The sequence below is a fragment of the Apus apus genome, chromosome 13, assembly GCF_020740795.1.
Source record: "Apus apus isolate bApuApu2 chromosome 13, bApuApu2.pri.cur, whole genome shotgun sequence".
NCBI lineage: Eukaryota > Metazoa > Chordata > Aves > Apodiformes > Apodidae > Apus > Apus apus.
In genome coordinates, this window is record NC_067294.1 from 4,973,849 (window position 1) to 4,992,759 (window position 18,911).

Here is an 18,911-nt window from a genome sequence, read left to right on the forward strand (position 1 = left end):
AAACCCAGTGGTTGATATAGTCATTGCTTCTTGAAGGTTCATTGTTGAAGAACCAAGAGCCTACAGTAGGGTGGTTTGATTTTGAAAGGCACAGTGACAAGACACATGAAAGATTGCAGGACACAATGTGTACATAGGTCTGCAGATTTTCTTCAGTTATTGGGTTGGGGTTGGGCTGTTGTCTGGCTTTCTAGGGCCATGAGGAATCCGTGTTCTTCTGTTTTATAGGAGTCTTTCCCACTTAATGAAGTTTGTAAATGGGCACAGGTTATCTTAAGATTTGAAAAGTATTTGGAGTGAACCTAGAATACAAGATTTAACTGAAACAGGAATTACCTTTTAAAAATGATCAGTATATGATATCTTAATTAATCACTTGTCCTTTTGTCTCAACAGGAATGCCCAAGGAAAAGTACGATCCACCTGATCCACGGAGGATGTACACAATTATGTCCTCAGAGGAAGCAGCCAACGGGAAGAAATCACACTGGGCAGAGTTGGAAATAAGTGGTAAGAAATTCAGGAATGGTCCTGAGTTACTAATTAATTGCAAGTTAAGAGTAGCCTACATAGCATGTGTTTGAACAAGAAGTCTGGAGTGGTTACCTACCTTGAAGTGAGCCAGCACAGCAAGGTAGTAGCTGCAGCCTTGGAGTGTGTCAGGGGAAGGGGTTGGGATAACACAGGGAGCTGTGGGATAGGTAAATTGGGGTATCCTAACATGTGGAAGGTTGGGAGGATGAGGATATGGATGTAAGCTCCTTGTGTGGGTGAGAACATGGTGTTTAAGATCTCATTTGTCAAAGAGAAGAGGGTGAAGTTGGGGATGCAATATGGACATAGGCTGTTACGTTCAGTAATGTAACAACAGTGTATTAGTCCATGTCAGCATAGTTCCTATCGAAGCACAAGTTTTCAGTTTAAGAGCAGATGTAAATCTTTGCTCTGCTCTTGAGATTAAAACAAAAAAAATCCTCCAAGAGCTGTGCTAGCTTTAAGGTACTCTTTGACTTGTGAATCTTTTCTTGAAAATGAGATCATGCTCAGAATTTATAAACATGAATTCCAACAGTTGTAGGACACCAGTCTCTCTTGATTTGTAGAGTGAATTCTGATTTTGCTACATAAAGTGTGTTTACAGGGAAATTCAAACAAATTATTTTGTTTAAAAGATATTTTGTAATGTTGTAAATTGAGTCTGAAATTAAATATGGAGGTTATTTGAGAGATTGCCAGAAGTGCTATCTGGTATTTCTACTTGGCTGTACAATAGAGAAATTTATGGCAGGAAGAATAAAAATAGTGTTATTTGAATTGTGAAGAGAGTTTCCATCCAGATCATGGAATTTGTGTCTTGCTTCAAGTGCCACGTGCCTTAACATGTGAATAGCATCCTTTACTTGAAGGTTACAGATGCAGAAACTGAGTTAAGTGCTGCTTCAGGAATCAGCATTATGTATCAGCATTAGGCTTGGATATCCACTTGGACATCTGCTGCCTCTGCATAGGAAATGCATTAAGTGATGGCTCTTTCCTCTCATGCCTGGTAATCTCACTAGAGGCTGATTCCAGCCAAGAGAGGTGCAGGGAGTGAAGAGAGTGGGTGAGGGATGTTACAGGCAATCCTTTCAGCTCTAAGGGTTTCTTTGATCGCAGTCACTTGTTTGCATTGGGGCAGGGGGAAGAGGTGTTCATTCCATTTAAAAAATGCAAAGAACTATTGATTTGTATTTAAAACCTTCCAGAAGATTTCTTAATGAGCATTACAGTAACATGAATCCTTGAAGAACTGCATGCATTTGCTTTGTAAAATAAAATGGGACAATGTTTTTGGTTAATTAATGTTCACACCGTCTTTTCCTAGTGAAATACTTGGTCATCTAACACAGGAAGCCACAAATATTTTAACTGCTGTCAATTATATCACTGGGCATTTTCACTGCAGGCTTTTTTATGCCACTTACTTTCTTACAGCTCACTGGAAATTATACCTTTATTAAAACTTTGTTACTAGGGTCCAAGTCCCAGATACGTGTTTAGCAGTGTAGCTTTCCTCAGGCATTAAATATGACTTCTTTTGAAGAAAATAGTTTAAGGAAAGGAATTATAATGTGTGTACATTTGTATAATATTAACTAGATTGTTCTGAATGTTGTTGAGTCACAGTGGGGTTTTTAAAGACTGTCACAAGTAACTTTTTGCCTTGGAGAAACTAGTGTTGGTTGGTACTTTTCTTCTAATGCTTTTCATACAGTGAGGTGAATTCTGTAAATGGAAAAGGAGCCTAGGGGGGGAAAAAGTCTTGGAGAGAATAAATGTTTTGAGACCTGATGATATCTCACATTCTTTGCATGCAGGAATGTAAAAATCTTGATTCTATCACACATACCCATGTTTCCACCCTTCAGTTTGTAAAAAAATGATACCATTTTTTTAAATATCTGGCAATAGTTTATGCAGCTTTTAGTTGAATGCCAGATGGAAATCCATGTTCTCAACTAAGCATTTTAGTCACCCTAAATATAGTGCTTCTATCTGTTCTTGGCTGGATTAATGCCATAAAGATTTTTGGTTTGAAAGATGTTGCACAGAGATAAGGGGCAAACTGAAGAAGCATATTTCATCACAAATGTGTTTCTTAACCCCTGTTAATGGTTGAATTCATGGTCAGTTAGGAAATATGTCTTATTTTGTGTGGAACTTGACAAAGACAGATGTTTAAACCATAAATATGGATTGGAAAAAAAACAATTTAAGCATCCCTGGCACCACTTCACATTCGCTTATGCACTGCTGAATTTTTTTGATCTACAGAATCGGTGATGAGTGGAATTTTCATTGAATAAAATAACAATAATAATAAAACCCACAACAAAACCCAAACAGAACTCCCCTTCAAGTCCCCACCTCCCCCACCCCCTACATACTTGGAAAATGTGTAATAATTGCTAAACCTGATTTTATATCTTCTGTTTTCTTTTGTACCTTCCTCCCTCAGGGAAAGTGAGAAGCTTGAGTTCGTCTTTGTGGACACTGACCCATTTGACAGCTTTGCATCTCAGTGACAATTCCTTATCCCGAATTCCTTCAGACATTGCCAAGCTTCACAATCTGGTTTATCTGGACCTGTCCTCTAATAAAATCCGCAGTTTACCAGCAGAGCTCGGAAACATGGTGTCACTCAGGTGTGTAAATCTTCACAGGAGTTAAAATTGGTCTCTTGTCATCTCTGTAGCAACTATTTAAATTGCAGCGTAATTTTTCTGTTCTAGTAAATGAAAGGCATAAACAAGTTCCCCTTTCCTCACTTATTTTTATCTGTCTCACTGAGTATCTGGTGTGGTCTGCACAGCTGTAGTGATGCTGGCTTTTCTGTGACCTGTTTGATAGGATGTCTCCAGGGATGGGGACATACTGATGGGTGACAGTACAGGTGAGTTTCAGAAGGGCTTCGTTTGATAGCAATCACCCGTTTTATGTCATGCCAAGTCAGGTTTCCTCTCTTACAGTTCTCTTTCCAGACTCTTTCACAAATCTTTGAGGTATTTTTCTCTAAGCAATACTGTAACACAAAAAATTTATTTTAGCTCACAGTAAAGTAGGCAAAAGGTAAAATTAAACATTCATAATAATGCTAACTACATTTTTTCTCCACTTTATTGATCTTTATTTTTTGTTTATTTTACAAGTGCAGCAACTTGTCTAATACCATCTTCTTCCCACCTTTGCTATCATTCCCGTGCAAACTGGGGAGGAGAAAAAAAATTTTCTAAACACACCTTTTTATTTTTCCTCTCAATTTTAGAATAACAAGATGTGCAAAGTTTGCATAGAATGATACCTCCTTTTTGAAGTGAAACACACAGTGATGCCTATTTAGATTATAATGAAGGCTGCAGTGTTTCACTTAGTAAAAACACTTATGTAAATACTTCATGATTTATGTAAGAGTAAGTATTTACAGGCAACATTCTTTTGCCCTTAACCCAAAGGAAGAGCCTTATCTTACATTTACTAAAGTTACCAGTAACTGTCGTTGTTGCTTTTAATTTTGAAGACATTTATGGACAGCTTTCTCAAATCCAGAAAAGACTGAGTCTAAAAGTAATGAGAATGTTATTGGAAGTAAAGAAGACAATAGAGAAAAGGACTGCCAGCACAGCTTTAATGAAACTGGAAGCAAAGCAAGTTTGCACATAGAAATATCAGTCACTGCATTTTCTGCTAGTTTAGAAAAAGTCCACTCTGCTGGGGAGGATTCAACCAGCTGATTAAATTGATACTAAAACCTAAAATTCCAAAGCAGCTGGAGTCTCAACCTTGGAGGCTGAGCAAAGGGACCTTGCTTTCTAGAGCATAATTTGCAGCTCTGTTTCATGGTGTGTTCTATGGTTGTTTTGATCTGTGAAGTAGCCTGTTCTAAAGAAAGCTTTTAGTCACTATTTCAGTTAAAACCAGCTATTGGTAACAGGTTGCTTCCTTCCTATATCCATGCCTAAGGTGTTGTGAGCTAGCAATTCTGAATTTACTGGAACAACCTCAAATTAATCTTTGGACTTCCCTAGCATCACTTTTGTTTTCATCACTCTTCTTCCTTTTAAAATATTGCTGTAAATGTAATACTCATGACATGGAGCTAGCTTGGTACTGCGTAGTTGTCAGTAGTGCCAAATGCTGATAGGCCTTTTTCCCAATTCATTCCGGATGATTCTATGAAATTTCAGCTCTTCCAAGCCCTAGATCTCTTCTGAGTACAGAAGGCTAAATCTTGTGAATGTGCAATGTGTAGCTAAGTTCTAGGATCACACTAGTTTTCTATTTTTGTCTTAAACATAACACTTGAATCCAGGTCTCTAGACGTGAAAAGCTAGTGCATTAATCCACTGTGTGCTCTGTCCTCAGTAATTGCAGCTGATCCATAGTTTCTTTTCATGGGGATGAAAGTGATAAATTAAAAACCCTAAGTGCATCCTATGTGATAATGCTCTGCAGGTCTCAGCTGTGCTGGAGTTTAATGTTTCAGGCTGGCTCTTACTGCAGACACTTCCCATGGCTTCTGGGAAGCTGTTCAGACTGATGGTAATTGAGCACTGGGTATTGCTGATATGCTGAGCCACAGAGATCATTTGTGCTGGTGCAGCTGAGAACTGATAACAGGTCTTGCAGCTCCCACATCTGGAGCTCTGGGTTTGGTCTGCATGGCAAAGCTTGCCTGGGGCTCCTTGCATCTCCCTTCTTACTGCAGGTACCTGAAGAAGGAGGTGTAAGAGAGAGCAGTGAGATTTGTGGTCTTTGTGGAAAGAGGAGAAAAAATAAGCACTGGCATGTTATCTTGGAAAGCTCAGCTGTAAAACGGATTCTCTTGATATGCTTGACAGAACTGGTGGGATTTGCTGTGATCCCCTTTACTGTGTAGAGGGGGTGGGTTCTGCAGAGGCAAGGATCATTAGGGAAAATAGTTCTTTCATCCAAGTGAGAAAATGTAACGACACCTACTGCTGTGCCATCCTAGATTTTGTATATCTTCTTTGTAATAGCTACAGAACTTTAATTTCAGCAGTGCTTTGAAAAACTCTTAGAGGAAAAAGTAGCTTCCTAAAGAAGAAATTAGTAGCTTTGTAATGTCATATAGAATATAATTGTAAAAATATTAGCCATTTAAGTCCCAAATGGCCTTGGAAGTGCTGAGAATTAGTGGAGATGTTGTTTATTCTTCTTTAACTTTCTCATCTGCCTCATTCATATTTAGAAGCCCTAGAATGGCACAGTGGGCTTCTGAATTTCTCTCTAATGATGTGCTTTTCTCTGTGGGATTTTGTATTGAAATAAACCCCAGCTGCCTGCGTGTGTGATAGTCTGTCAATCAGTTGAGCAATGGTTTGACATTTCTAGATAACCCAGTGAAATAAAAAGGAAGTCACCTCCTGTGTCTTTCACACTTCCACACCTCAGTTTCTCAAAAACAAGCCACTTTTACCAAAGTTTATAAATATGCTGTGAAACACAGATAATTTCTCAGAAAGTCCTTGTTAGGGAAGGACCAGTCAGAGTTTACTTCTGAAATGCAAAGCTAGAAATAGAGATGTGACCCTAGCTAAAGTAACTCTTGGTATCCAGGTTGCCTTTCTTTTTTTTTTTTCTTTTTTTTTTTTTTTTTTTCCTCAAAATACTTTTCAAGTCTCAAGGCACCAAGTTGTAAACATTTTGAAACAGTAACATTACACTGAATGTGATGAGGAAGGTCTTCACTGCTGAGATGGGAATGCATTTCAGAAAGTGAAAAGCTTCTTATAAGTCCCATCTTCTCAGTCCAGTTCATTGGAATATCAGAATTCAGGACATGAGTTCTGTTCCTGTTTGCATATTATTTTTGTAAGTTAAAAAGCCCTTATTTTGTCTTAGCACTGAAATTATGAAGCAAACAACAAAGTTGCTCCTGTAAATTACTCTGACACAGTAATGTCACAGTTCTGATCTCACTGCCTTGGTCTTGGATTTTTTGTTTATTGTGGGATATAATTTCCCTTTATTTGGCCTTTACTCATAGCTGAACTGTTTCATTGTCTGGTTTGTCAGAGCTGTTACTGCGTCACCACTTGTAGTTATTATTTAGTTATTGCTAATGTTTACAAAATTTCTGACTTTTAAAGATGAACTCGCCAAACAATCCCTTTCCTATACTCCAACATAATGTATATTTTGTCTATATGTGTGTGTTTGTATCCAGCAGTATTTTCCTGTTCTGTTTAGTCTCTGAAGTTTTCAATATTGTGGTTTGCTGGCATATTGTTTCTGTTGTAGTTAAGCTTCTTGTACTATACTCCTAAAGACAAACGTTGCTCTGTTTTCAGCCCTTTATGATTCTTGATCTTTCTGCAGGGAACTACATTTAAATAACAACCTGTTACGAGTTTTACCTTTTGAGCTGGGAAAACTGTTCCAGTTACAGACTTTGGGTCTGAAAGGTATTGCTACTTTTTCTTGGTATCTGTACTTTGTTTAATGATACTGATTCTGAGATGTGATGGCTGTGGACTGCTAGTTCATAAAATGTTGCTGAATCCCAGGTGTGTAGCTACTTACTTCACATTTATAAATACTGTTATTTAGGAATTATTTTTTAAAAAAATATCAAAAACAACACAAAAAACCCAAGTTTGACAAAGCACTCCGCATATAAAGAGGTTTGCTTCTCTTTCTGCAGAGGGAGAGGAAGCTTTTGATTGCTTGGGATTGGACACAGAGCTGCTTTAACTAAGAAACAGTCTGCAGTGACTATAGGTATTCAGCCAGAAAGGGAAAGTGCTTTGTACTGCTGCAGGGCACTGTGCTGTTCACGCAAGCAGCAATTTAAATATTTCTCCATTCATTTTTTTTTCCTCTGAACTATATGGATTCTAGCTTTAAAATTGCTATCCTTGAGGGAACCTGTGTCACAGAATCAGGAGCACAGATTGATGTAATACCTCTAAACACTGTTAAGCCTCAGAAGTCTGGCTTTCTTCCCCTTAAAACTGGATAATTGCAACGTGTGTTGCCTTTGAAAACTTTTACAAGGTGCTTACACATTGGGCAGATCATAGACTCTACTCAAATATGACTGGCAACCTGGTGATGGATGTTCCACTCATGTTAAGCAAAGTGAGCAGAGGAGGCTCCTGTGTTTGGCCTCACCAGCTCTGCCTTTGTGTTGACCACACCAATTCTTCGCCTCTGTGAGAACCAACAACCAGCCTTGCAGTGGTCACTCAGAAGACAAACCCAGGAGGGAACGTTGTTACCTTCACTAGAGCTATTCACACATCTAGTGTTCTATGGGATTGAAGACCTGAGATCCAAAACCTCTAAGTAGTTCATAGTAGATGCACTTTCTCATCTTGGAGGTGCCAGCTTTAAAGGCTGATGTGTAAGTTCATACTTGTTCTGTGTATTTCATACAATATTTCTGAAAATCTGTTTGCAGGAAACCCACTAACACAGGATATTCTGAACCTTTATCAGGAACCAGATGGGACGCGAAGGCTACTGAACTATTTGCTTGATAATTTGGCAGGTACTGCAAAAAGAAGTAAGTGAACATTCTTAAAACATTCATTTTGGCTGTGTAAAATAAATTTGATTATCACTTGTTGTATCTCTATTTTTAAATGTTCCCATAGTTTCAACAGAACAGCCACCTCCAAGATCTTGGATCATGTTGCAAGAGCCAGACCGTACAAGACCAACAGGTACTGTAACACTTCAAGAAATTTTCCTTGTATTTTTGTTTTCCTTTTATAAAAGGTGTTGATCTTTACTAGCTACTGAAAAAAAACAAACCCAATTAGTGCTTAAATTAACCAATCATCTGTGCAGTGCTGACCAGCTGGCTAATCTCAAATGGAACACATGTTCCAGATTTACCCATCACTTCATTTAAAGTAATTTCTTTTTAATTAATGTCCTCCTCACAGGAATTTAAACTGTTGTCCACAGTTAGTTAAACAGGAATTATAAAAGGCTTAATTGAGCATTTGTTGAAAAATGAAAAAAAAATGAGACTGTGAGCATAATTTCCCAAAATTGTAGATTTTTTATTTTTTTTTTTTTAGTAAGTGATGTATCATCTTTGACTCAGCAGGTCATGTTTAATTGTTTACTGGTTTGTGGGTTTTTTGCATGATTAGTGTAAAATGCAGCCTTTCCTATTTACCTGCACACCAAGAAGTGTATTTCTCCTCTCTTTCCAAACTGCTGTACATTGCTTTCCCCTATTGATTTTATTAAGATGGTTGCTTCAAAGCTCATTATGTGAATGCAGCTTGTCTTTTCCTGTCACCTACTTATTTTCAAATTGCTAGGCTTTGACCCTCAATCAGCCCAAGATTCTTGCCTCAATTTGCTAGACCTTCAAACAACTGTCTTGTTTCTTTTCCCTGAGCTGTGCTCCAGGTTTGAGTGGAGCTTCCCAATAAGCTTCTATGCTTTCATACTGAGAATTTCTTAGTGCTTTTTAAAAACTAAAAAAAAACCCCCACAACAAAACAGAACCCTGAATCCGTGCTGCTGGATTACCTGCCAAGTTGCCCCAGACTGTCTCATTATCATTGTTCCAAATTAATACAGAGAGTAGTTATTTCTTGACACTGGAATTGTCAGATTTTGAGGTGGAAACATTTGGGGTTTTATTTCACCTGTACTTTTTTCATGGTGCAAAGGGATCATTGCCCTGTCTCTAGATCTTTTACAGTTTGTGGTGGTATAACGAAGGTAGATTTTGAATCTGTTTGAAGAGCTTTGTATAGCTATCAAATGTCAGTGTACCAATGCACTTACCTTGTTTTATGCTTTTCACAGTAGAGCACCTCTTAGCATGAAGTAGGTTTGCCTGCTATAGTAAACTGCACTAACCATAAAAAGAGGGGGGTTGGTTTTTGTTTTCTAATTACATGCTAGAAGACAGATGCCAGAAGTCCAAACTTGTAATTTATCTTCTTAGGACTAACAATTATTTGTTTTCAGTATTGATACACAAGCTGTGCTTTGATTGAAGCAGATGAAGCATGGATTGAGAAATCTGCAGAAGACAAAAGTGGAGAACATAATTGTAGATACATGTATTTTGTTGTTGTTAAATATATCAGCATGTGAGTAGAATTCTTGTTCTGCAGCTTTGTTCTCTGTCATGTGTTACAACGTACTCTGTGATAAATACGCTACCCGGCAGCTGTATGGCTATTGTCCCTCCTGGGCATTGAACTGGGAATACAGAAAAAAAGCCATTATGCAGGAAATCCTGAGCTGCAACGCTGACATCATAAGCCTTCAGGTAAAAGATATTCTATTACTTCTTTTCCATTTCTATTCCCACGGGCTGGTTTCTCTATATTAAATGTATTTACAGTAAACGGTCTGTTTGCAAAAGCACCTGAGAAGGAAAGAAAAAAGAAGTGGTGTTTAGAACGTTATTTGTTGCTTGACATCAAAAGAATGTTTTTCAGCCTACATGGCTGGAATGGGAACCAGCAGCTGCTGATCAAAGCAACGTACATGGGGGTGTCTTTGTGCCTGTGTGTGTATGTGGGGATGTAATTGACACATTTTCAAATAAAAGGCTTGAGATAATCGTAACCCTGGGGATTACAGAAATTCATTTATATTTTCTTAAAATAGGAATGTTGCTCTCAAATTTGCATTCTCTGATGTATTTAATTCTTACTTTTTTTCCCCCCCAAATCTAATTTGAAAGTGATTTACACTTCTGAAGAGTCTAAATAATGTCAGTCCTCTGGATTTTGCTAGTAGTACATTCATGCTGTGCTGTCTTATAACTTCACAGGAGGTTGAAACGGAACAGTACTACAGTTTTTTCCTCGTAGAGTTGAAGGAACGTGGCTACAATGGATTCTTCAGTCCAAAATCTAGAGCTAGGACAATGTCAGAGCAGGAAAGAAAACATGTTGATGGTTGTGCAATATTTTTCAAAACAGAAAAGTAAGTGATGTGTTTTGCAAAGCCTCTGTTGTGTCCTGCTCTCTTGCGTGTAATTTCTCAGGTCAGTCTGTAGCTCAGTTTGGCATTAGTCCCCTTTTTGTAGCCATTCAGTATTTCTGGTAAAGCATTGTTCTGGTTAGAAAGAGTGGACTGGATGAGAAGAATCATTCTGTGCCTCAGTAGCAATAGAAAATTTTACCATGACGTTCTATTCAGGTTGAGGTTCATTCCATTAGAGCAAAGTGTGTTAGGAGGCCACTGAATTATACTTCAATTGTGGAGTGTGTCTGTCCCAACCATTAGATGCTAATAAGGACAAGTGAAGGAAATGTCTTGTTTTCTTCCTTTTCTTTGATTGAAGAAATTGATAAGCCCCAAAATTGCTGAAATAAGACCTCAGATTACTTTGACTTCTTGATGCATCAGCCTTCTGATAAAGCAAAAGACAAGGCACTTAATATCACTGCTGGCTTCTAAAAAAAAAAAAAAAAAAAAGCCATTATTTAAGAGCTGCAGCAGTTATTGTGTCATATTGTACTTGCACAGCTGTTAGGTTCTAAGGGTAATAATTTCTCTTCCTCCTCATGCTTTCATTCTTTTATGTCAACAAGTAAATGTAGGTGCCAGGTTTGATTCCTTTTGGCTTAGAAAAATTACTTGTTCTATTAAACCTGTGTCTTCGAACTAGAAACTGGTGCAGAATTAGAAACAAGCACTCCTTTCCTATGGTTTCTGTCTCTCTAGAAATAAAACCTTTAATTGAAATTAAGGTTGTATAAAATATATAAAAATGTCTGGGAAGACTATCTTTTAAGTTCAACTTAGGAATTTAGGAAATTATGTGATTGGCTGAGATTTTCACATCATAAAGGTGTTTGAACTTTAATTAAGAGGAGAATTACCTATAACATTTGTATTTAGCTGCTGAAAAAAACCCATATATATGTTGTTTCTCTTCCAGATTTACTTTGGTTCAAAAGCATACTGTTGAGTTCAATCAACTAGCTATGGCAAACTCAGAAGGTTCAGAAGCCATGCTGAACAGAGTTATGACAAAAGACAACATTGGAGTAGCTGTGTTGCTAGAACTGCGAAAGGAATTGATAGAAATGTCATGTAAGTCCTATTTAGTTTTAATATTTTAATGGATTATATGGTGTAAATGAAAAAATTTGATTTATTTATTTTTTTATAGTAAACCAGAAAAACTAGGCTCTGCAGATGACTACAACTTTGCACCTTGTATGCTCAGACATCAAAAGAGGATTTGGGGAAAAGTCATACTGCTTAAATGGTCAAGATTTTTTTCCACTTTTACCTTTTTGCTTAGAAAATACAAAGATTTGAGTTTGAGTGATTTTTATTTTATTTATTTTTTTTTTTTGCCTGATGTTACGTACAGGTGTCAAAGTGTCAGTTGGTGTTAGTCACGTGTTTCTGGGTTATGTATTTGCATCATTTTAGCTTGTTTTTTCACTGTCATGCTTATACAACCTTGTCTTTCCTGTTATTCTTCATTTAGGAAATGTAAACTGGCTTTATAAGTATCACAGTGGGTACCTACTCAGTCTGTTACATTTCTCCAAATGGTTGTTTATTAATTCAAATTTTAATAAACAAGCTTTTTAAGAAGCACTTCTAGCAAGAGGTGACTTTATAACATGGATAACTTAAAATTTCAAGTTCATTGTCTGATAAAATACGAGCGGTCTGTGTTTATTATCACAGCCTGAGGAAAACTTGTTAATTTTTAAAACCACACTGTTTTTCTTTAATTAGGATTATCTGTTATTTATGTTAATTCACAGTATTCTTAGGTACGTTAGCATTACCTGGAACAAGATAGTCTGTTAATGGTCTTGAGTGTGATTAGAGACCATTGATATAAAGCATTCAAGAACATCAACTAAAACACTGAGTAGATATAAGAGAGGTTGTTTGACCCTCTGCAACTAAATGGCATTAACCCTCTTCAAGTTAAACTGGTTGTTGTTTTTTTTCCTCCCCTCAAACATCTTGTTTAAAGTTCAATAATAGGTTTTTATGCTGTCTATGTAAGGTAAAAAATTGGTTCTTAATTTTAGCTGGAAAGCCACATCTTGGGATGGAAAAGCAGCTAGTTCTTGTTGCTAATGCACATATGCATTGGGACCCAGATTATTCTGATGTGAAGCTGGTTCAGACTATGATGTTCCTGTCTGAGGTAAAGAACATTATTGATAAAGCTTCTCGTAGTCTCAAACCTGGTGTTTCGGGAGAACTTGGAACCATTCCACTTGTTCTGTGTGCAGATCTCAATTCTCTACCAGACTCTGGTAAGAGTTCTATTTCTTACTTATTTTTAGACTGTTTCAAGTGTGTAACGATTTAAATGTTAAGCTCTGACTTTTAAAAGACTGTTCAACTTGGGGAATATGTTGTTTGATTTCATAAGCTCTAAAGGCACTAAGAAAATAGGAGAAAGAGAGAAAAGATAGAACTGTTTCTTTTGTGAGAGGCTTCATGCCTATACAGTAGTGTAGCTGTATCTGGTGCTTCAGAGGCATTTTCATTGCTATAATACAGGAATGTAAAGAAGAAAATATCTTCCAAAAATAACTAGTCAGTTTGGCTTTGCAGCCTTTTTGAAGTTAAGTTTATTTGATGTAGTGTCACAGAAGCTGGCTTTTTTGCAATATTTTAGCTGAAGAACATAGGAAGCCAAGACTTGAGCCCAGAGAGGAGGAAGCTGCACATCTCAAGCACCTATAGAATTTTACTTGCACTTCTTTAATCTTTGCATCCAGTCAGTCAGTTCCTAATGAACCTTCTAGTTTTTTCTAACTATAGCATATCTCAGTTTGTTGTAGGTGATATTTGCTCTTGACATGCAAATACATTGTCTTGAAATACTTTATAAGAATAACTAGTGACTGTGTTGTATAAGTGTTGAGGTTTTGCTTTTATAATGCCTAAGGTTGCAGGTATGACTCAAAATGACAACACACCTCCTGAATGCACATTAATACCTTCTTGTGTGTATGTGCCTCTCCTCACAGGTGTTGTTGAGTACTTGAGCACTGGTGGAGTGGAAACAAACCACAAAGATTTTAAGGAACTGAGATACAATGAAAGTCTTACTAACTTCAGCTGTAATGGGAAAAATGGAACAACAAATGGAAGAATTACACATGGTTTCAAGTTGAAGAGTGCCTATGAGAATGGTCTAATGCCTTATACAAATTACACATTTGATTTCAAGGTAAGGAATTGGCTGAAGTTTTGGAAAAGTTCCATAAACTTGTTTGACAAAGATTGTAACCCATTTGGGCAGCTAACAGTAAACTCACCAAATTTATATTTAAAACATAGTGAACTAGATTGCTCAACACTTCAGTCTCCTGGAAACCAAATATTCCTTTTTCTTGTTAGTACCTTGTAATAGATTTGCAGGAGCTGGGGTGCTGTTAACCTTCCCTGAAAACAGGAAGATTTTGTATTTTAATACTCCATGCTAAATGAAATTATACAAGAGAGGCACTTAAACTGTCAACTGCAAGGAAATAATCAGTGTTGCTACTGGAAAACTCAGAGCTTTGTTGCCCAGGGGAAACAAAGATGGCTCTTTTCCTCTCCAAAATCAGAGGAATGTGATTTGAAGCTTTTGTAGGAGGCTGGAAATGACAACCAACAAAAGCAGAGCAGAAGTGATACTTTTTCTTTTGTTTTCCTAGTCATTATTGAGCAGCCCATGGGATATAGCAAGCAGAATGCTCCTAAATAGATGATGTTCTCTGGAGAAGGAATAGCAGCATTTCACTTGCTGATAATACTGAGCTCTCCTTTTGTTTGGAACAAAACCTTGAGTCAACAATATATACTAATAATTCATTTTATTTCTTCTCTTGTTTTAGGGTATTATTGACTACATCTTCTACTCTAAACCTCAGCTAAACATACTTGGCATTCTTGGACCTTTGGATCATCATTGGTTAATAGAGAACAATATAAGTGGTTGTCCCCATCCACTCATCCCTTCTGACCACTTCTCACTTTTTGCACAACTGGAGCTTTTGCTGCCTTTCCTGCCTCCTGTAAATGGAATCCATCTCCCTGGCAGGAGGTAGTCAAGTACATTTTAGAGGGCAACCTCAATCTAACTTGTACAATTGTAAAATCTGAATATAGAGGAGTGAGGTATGGCCAACAGGGATTTTTTTTGTTTTGTTTCTTAATAATCTTAATCTTAAATCTAATTATTTGCTAAAGACATAGTAAAAGCCAGGTGCTATCAACAGACACAATTCTGAGCCCAAGATACTTTGTATACTGTTTGACAGCGATTGGTGTGTTTGCACCTTTCTTTAGTACGTTACAATTAACCTTCCTGTTTCTTTTATCCAACCTGACATTTTCATGCCTTGAAAATAGGGAATTGTTATACAGTGTATTCTCTTTGCACAGTTATCTGTAGCACTACTTTTTTGAGGCCAGTAGGAACATCCACAGAACATTCTTCCGTACTTCACTCCCTCCTTTTTCAGACTTCTTTGTAAAATATAGAATTTGAATTTAGCCTTTATTGATTGTATATGAACAACAGAAAACCTGATTTATGAGATTTTGTACTTTAAAAAAAGAAAGATCAGATTTGGAAAATGATTGTATTGTAAACTAAGGCTAAATTTTTATCTGTTTTCATGTGTTATAAAGGCCAGCTTGTAAAAGAGGTTGTCACAGGTTTTCTCTGCTAATGATTTGCACTGTTGGGGTTTTGTTAGCCCTTTTGTACTACTTTTTATGTTCAATTGAGAACGTTGCTTTTAAAATCCAAACCTATAAAATCTTAATATCTTACAGAGATCTAAGTACATTGTCTATTTCTGATTTAAAAAAAAAAGAAAAAGAAAAAGGCAAGCATCAAGTTTTCACAGAACAGATAAGCTAAGCAGTGAGTATAAGTAGACCTGTAGGGATTGAAAGTATTGCTGAGATGTATACACTCAGATATTTTTCTCATCTCTAACTTTTGAAGTAAAATTTAGGGATACTTGTGTACAGCTTCTGCGTTTCTGTTTCAAATACTTGTCCTCTCTCCACTGTGCCTGCTTAAATTTGTTCTCAACTAGCACTGCCTGTGCATGCAGAGAGATCCTGTGCATCCTCTTTTATTTTTTTAAATAATGTTAAGACTTGTGAAAATTTTATGAAGATACTTTTGTATAAGCTGTGGCATCTGTTTTTTTTCCTTTGTGAAGCATTGAATATCACACTTTTCAAATGTGTTCAGGTTATGGGTACACAGTTTCTAGCTTCTAATACCCATGCACTGCTTCTTTTAGTGTCATTGCACAGTGCTGTTTTTCCCTAACCTAAGAATTACTATCATGTGAATTCTCTTTCATTTAAGTGTGTTCCTCAGTTTCAGAAAGTATAATTCCTTGAAGTAAAAAAACAACCAACCTTACATTTTCTATTGATGAAGCAGTGTAAAATAAATGCATTTTCAATACAGGTCCCAAAGACAATTCTTCAGATCATTTTTTTTAAAGTGACCAAGTCTTATTTTAAAGTGTCAAGCAAGACTGAAGTTATAGTGTACCCTCAGTGCCATTTGTGTCATGAAGCCAAGTATGTAACAGCTTACAAATTACGTTGTCTATTTGTATCCTAAAAGGGAGAGTTTATCATCTCCTTAAAGTAATACAACTTGAATAATCAATGTAAAAAAAAAATAATAAAAAGAGATAGAGAGCTTGGTCTTAAACAGCTTTTGTTTCAGCTGCGGGCAGGGAAGCAAAAGGACACTGAGCATTAAAAGAAAACTTTCTAAATATTGTGAATTTTTATATATAAGAGAGTGGATTGGTAATAATGATTCAAAATTTTATTGCAAAGTAGTCAGCACGTGAGCGTGCTCAGACTGTTCTGTTTGAAGCTGAAAGGAAAAATCACTAACAGTTCTGTTATGTAAAATATACATTTTAAAACTTCAATAGGAGAAACTTTGATCTTGAATCCTTGTCTGGGACCTGATCTCTTGGGGTTCTTTTGTTTTGGTTTTAGTTGTGAAAACACCAAACATGTCCAGTTTATAATCAGTACATTGAAATGCTGGTAGTATTGCTGTAGTAGATTTAATGCGTAGTGTTATTTTTATTTTTATTTTCTGTTTGTTTCTTTGGGTTTTTTTGTAAAGTGTGAATAAAAGGTGTTTTACTCATGTTTCCTTAATGATGTCTTGGTAATGTACATCATGACAATTTCCAGTGATGATGAGCCAGTTTAGCTTGTCAAACTGAGCAAACTATTTTTCTTTTCTGATTATCTGGCTTGTGTAATGAGTCCAGAAAGCTTTACAGAAGGGGAAGGGAAGCACTTAACTCATTTTGTATTTCTTAGAGGGGGATAATTTACTTTTAATAGATGCTGGAGCTTGAGTGCACTTGTTAGATTCTAAAGGTTTGAGCTTTATCCAGTATGTGTTCTCCTGTATTGCTTAATCTTCAAAAATATTTGAATTTGTGACAACATGTTAAAATATGGCCCTTTGTGCTTTTGGAGACAAAACTGTTCGTACTTCGTCACCTCACAGTCCAAGGGTCCATTTAAAGAACCTTTTCCTCCAGCTTTTTTATTAGTCCATCAGGTCCCAGTTGAAAACCCACTGAATACATTGAAGACACTCCTTTGACTTCACTGGGTTTTACTTGGACTACAGCTCGGGGGCTGAAGGAAGGAGAAATATTTTGAGTATAGGGAAAGACCAGATGGTACCAAAACAGAGCTGAGAGAAAATTTGTCACACAATCTGTCAAGGAAAATATATAGTGCTGTGTCAAATCTAACTCAAAAGTCTCAATTTCCAGCTATAACGTAGAATAAGGCAATAAACAGTGTCTTCACAAAATCAAAATGTTTGCTTCATAGTTTTAACATTAAAATGGTTATTTGCAATATTTTTATTCGAGGTGGTTTTGGGTGTTGCCATAATTGTACCTTCAGTGTTCTTGTTGTAAAAGCACATATAGCAAAAGTCACAGAACATTCTTGGGGTTGAAAGGATTTATTTAGGTTAGACCAGGCTTCTTCCCACTTAAAGTACACTCAGCCCTGTCTTGTCTACTTCTATTTACATTTACCAAGAATTCTGGGTGTCAAAGTGTAAACTGAAGTACACCTTTAACTAAAAGAGTTGATTAGAGTACAAGACTAATACCACAAGTTACTGCTTTTAACATAACACAAGTAGGGGGAGGGACAGAGCATGTAAGTCGGTGCATGTTGTAACTATTTTGTCCTTTTAGCAGCTTTAAAAAAAAAAAAGGTAAATTTGGCTAGTATTTGACAAAAGTGACTTTAAGGACATTGTAAATATATCTCTGATATAACTTTAGCAAGTCCTTCAAATTGTTTTTTTAGAGCAGACTCAGGAAATAGCTTCTGGTTTCTACCACACAAAACCTGTATGAAAGACAAAATAATTACAACACCATTGGGGAAAAAAAAGCTAAACTAATTACACTGTAAAACTTAAAGTTCAGTTAACTGCTTAAGTAGCAAGCCTTTTTCATCCAGCCAGACACAGTATTTTTTAGTATGTTAACTGCTATTCTTTTCTTTTGGTTGCATAAATTTGTAATACTTAAGTGTCTTGGTATGTTTAAGTAGTGTCTAAAATAGAATATCTTAGTCTTTATTCACAGTACTTCTGTATAATGTGTAATGCACTGGACTAACTCTTGTTTACCATTCATGTAACAAAAACCAGCACATTATCTGCACTAAGCTCAAAGAATGTTGCATTTGTCTATAGGCAGCTCTTCAATAAGATAAATGGGAAACTGAATATGGTCTGATGGTAAACAAGGGCTTTTACTGTTCTCTTCAGTGGAACTTTCTTCTTGGTCAAATTTTAACTAGTTAGTATTATATTTATATACAGGGTCTTCTTTTTCTTTACCAATGTATTTTCCTACTCATAGCTGACCAATAAATCCAATATCTGTTTCAAACCTTCTTGAAGTCTAATTCATATTTTAACTTCATTCCTGAAGCACCTCTGAAGACTTGCACCTGCAACCAGAGGGAGTGAAGTGTGTTGAGGGTCAAATGGCAGCTTGTAAGAAACTTGATGATCCCAGAAAGACTTGCCTGTACTTTCTGAAACTTTCTAGATCTGCAGACCAGAGAGCTCCTTCCATCAGCTGGGTTTGGATTGCAAAGTGAAGACCTGGTCAGTAATGCCTCCAGAGTTTCTGGAAAACCTGTGTCCAAACCTACTCAGATCTCAGCCCCATGTCTGGCCACCTTCTGACCTTCCCATGTCAGTTGGTAAGGTCAGTTGTGCAGTGCAGTGTCTGCAGGTTTTGTCTGGGTCTAGCAGACCCTGCTCCTTCCTTTCTCTTCCCACCCCAGAAAGGCCAAGGTAGACCTGGGATTTGGGCATTGGGAAGGGA

General features: G+C 36.8%; 1 protein-coding gene across 4 annotated transcripts in view; it reads left to right on the forward strand.

Annotated features, from left to right (window-relative positions):
* Positions 1 to 18,471, forward strand: part of CNOT6 (CCR4-NOT transcription complex subunit 6) — a 32,936-nt gene extending 14,465 nt beyond the window's left edge. For 3 of the 4 annotated variants that reach the window (XM_051631363.1, XM_051631364.1, XM_051631365.1), the window contains exons 2-12: positions 397 to 510; positions 2,999 to 3,185; positions 6,880 to 6,965; positions 7,964 to 8,068; positions 8,160 to 8,228; positions 9,651 to 9,808; positions 10,319 to 10,473; positions 11,435 to 11,589; positions 12,558 to 12,788; positions 13,512 to 13,714; positions 14,367 to 18,471. In XM_051631363.1, coding sequence (XP_051487323.1) covers positions 399 to 510; positions 2,999 to 3,185; positions 6,880 to 6,965; positions 7,964 to 8,068; positions 8,160 to 8,228; positions 9,651 to 9,808; positions 10,319 to 10,473; positions 11,435 to 11,589; positions 12,558 to 12,788; positions 13,512 to 13,714; positions 14,367 to 14,579 — 1,674 coding nt within the window. In that variant the 5' untranslated portion in view covers positions 397 to 398 and the 3' untranslated portion in view covers positions 14,580 to 18,471. The remainder of the gene's footprint in view (positions 1 to 396; positions 511 to 2,998; positions 3,186 to 6,879; positions 6,966 to 7,963; positions 8,069 to 8,159; positions 8,229 to 9,650; positions 9,809 to 10,318; positions 10,474 to 11,434; positions 11,590 to 12,557; positions 12,789 to 13,511; positions 13,715 to 14,366) is intronic. The other variant, XM_051631366.1, reaches the window with a different exon arrangement.
* The last annotated feature ends 440 nt before the right edge of the window (positions 18,472 to 18,911 follow it).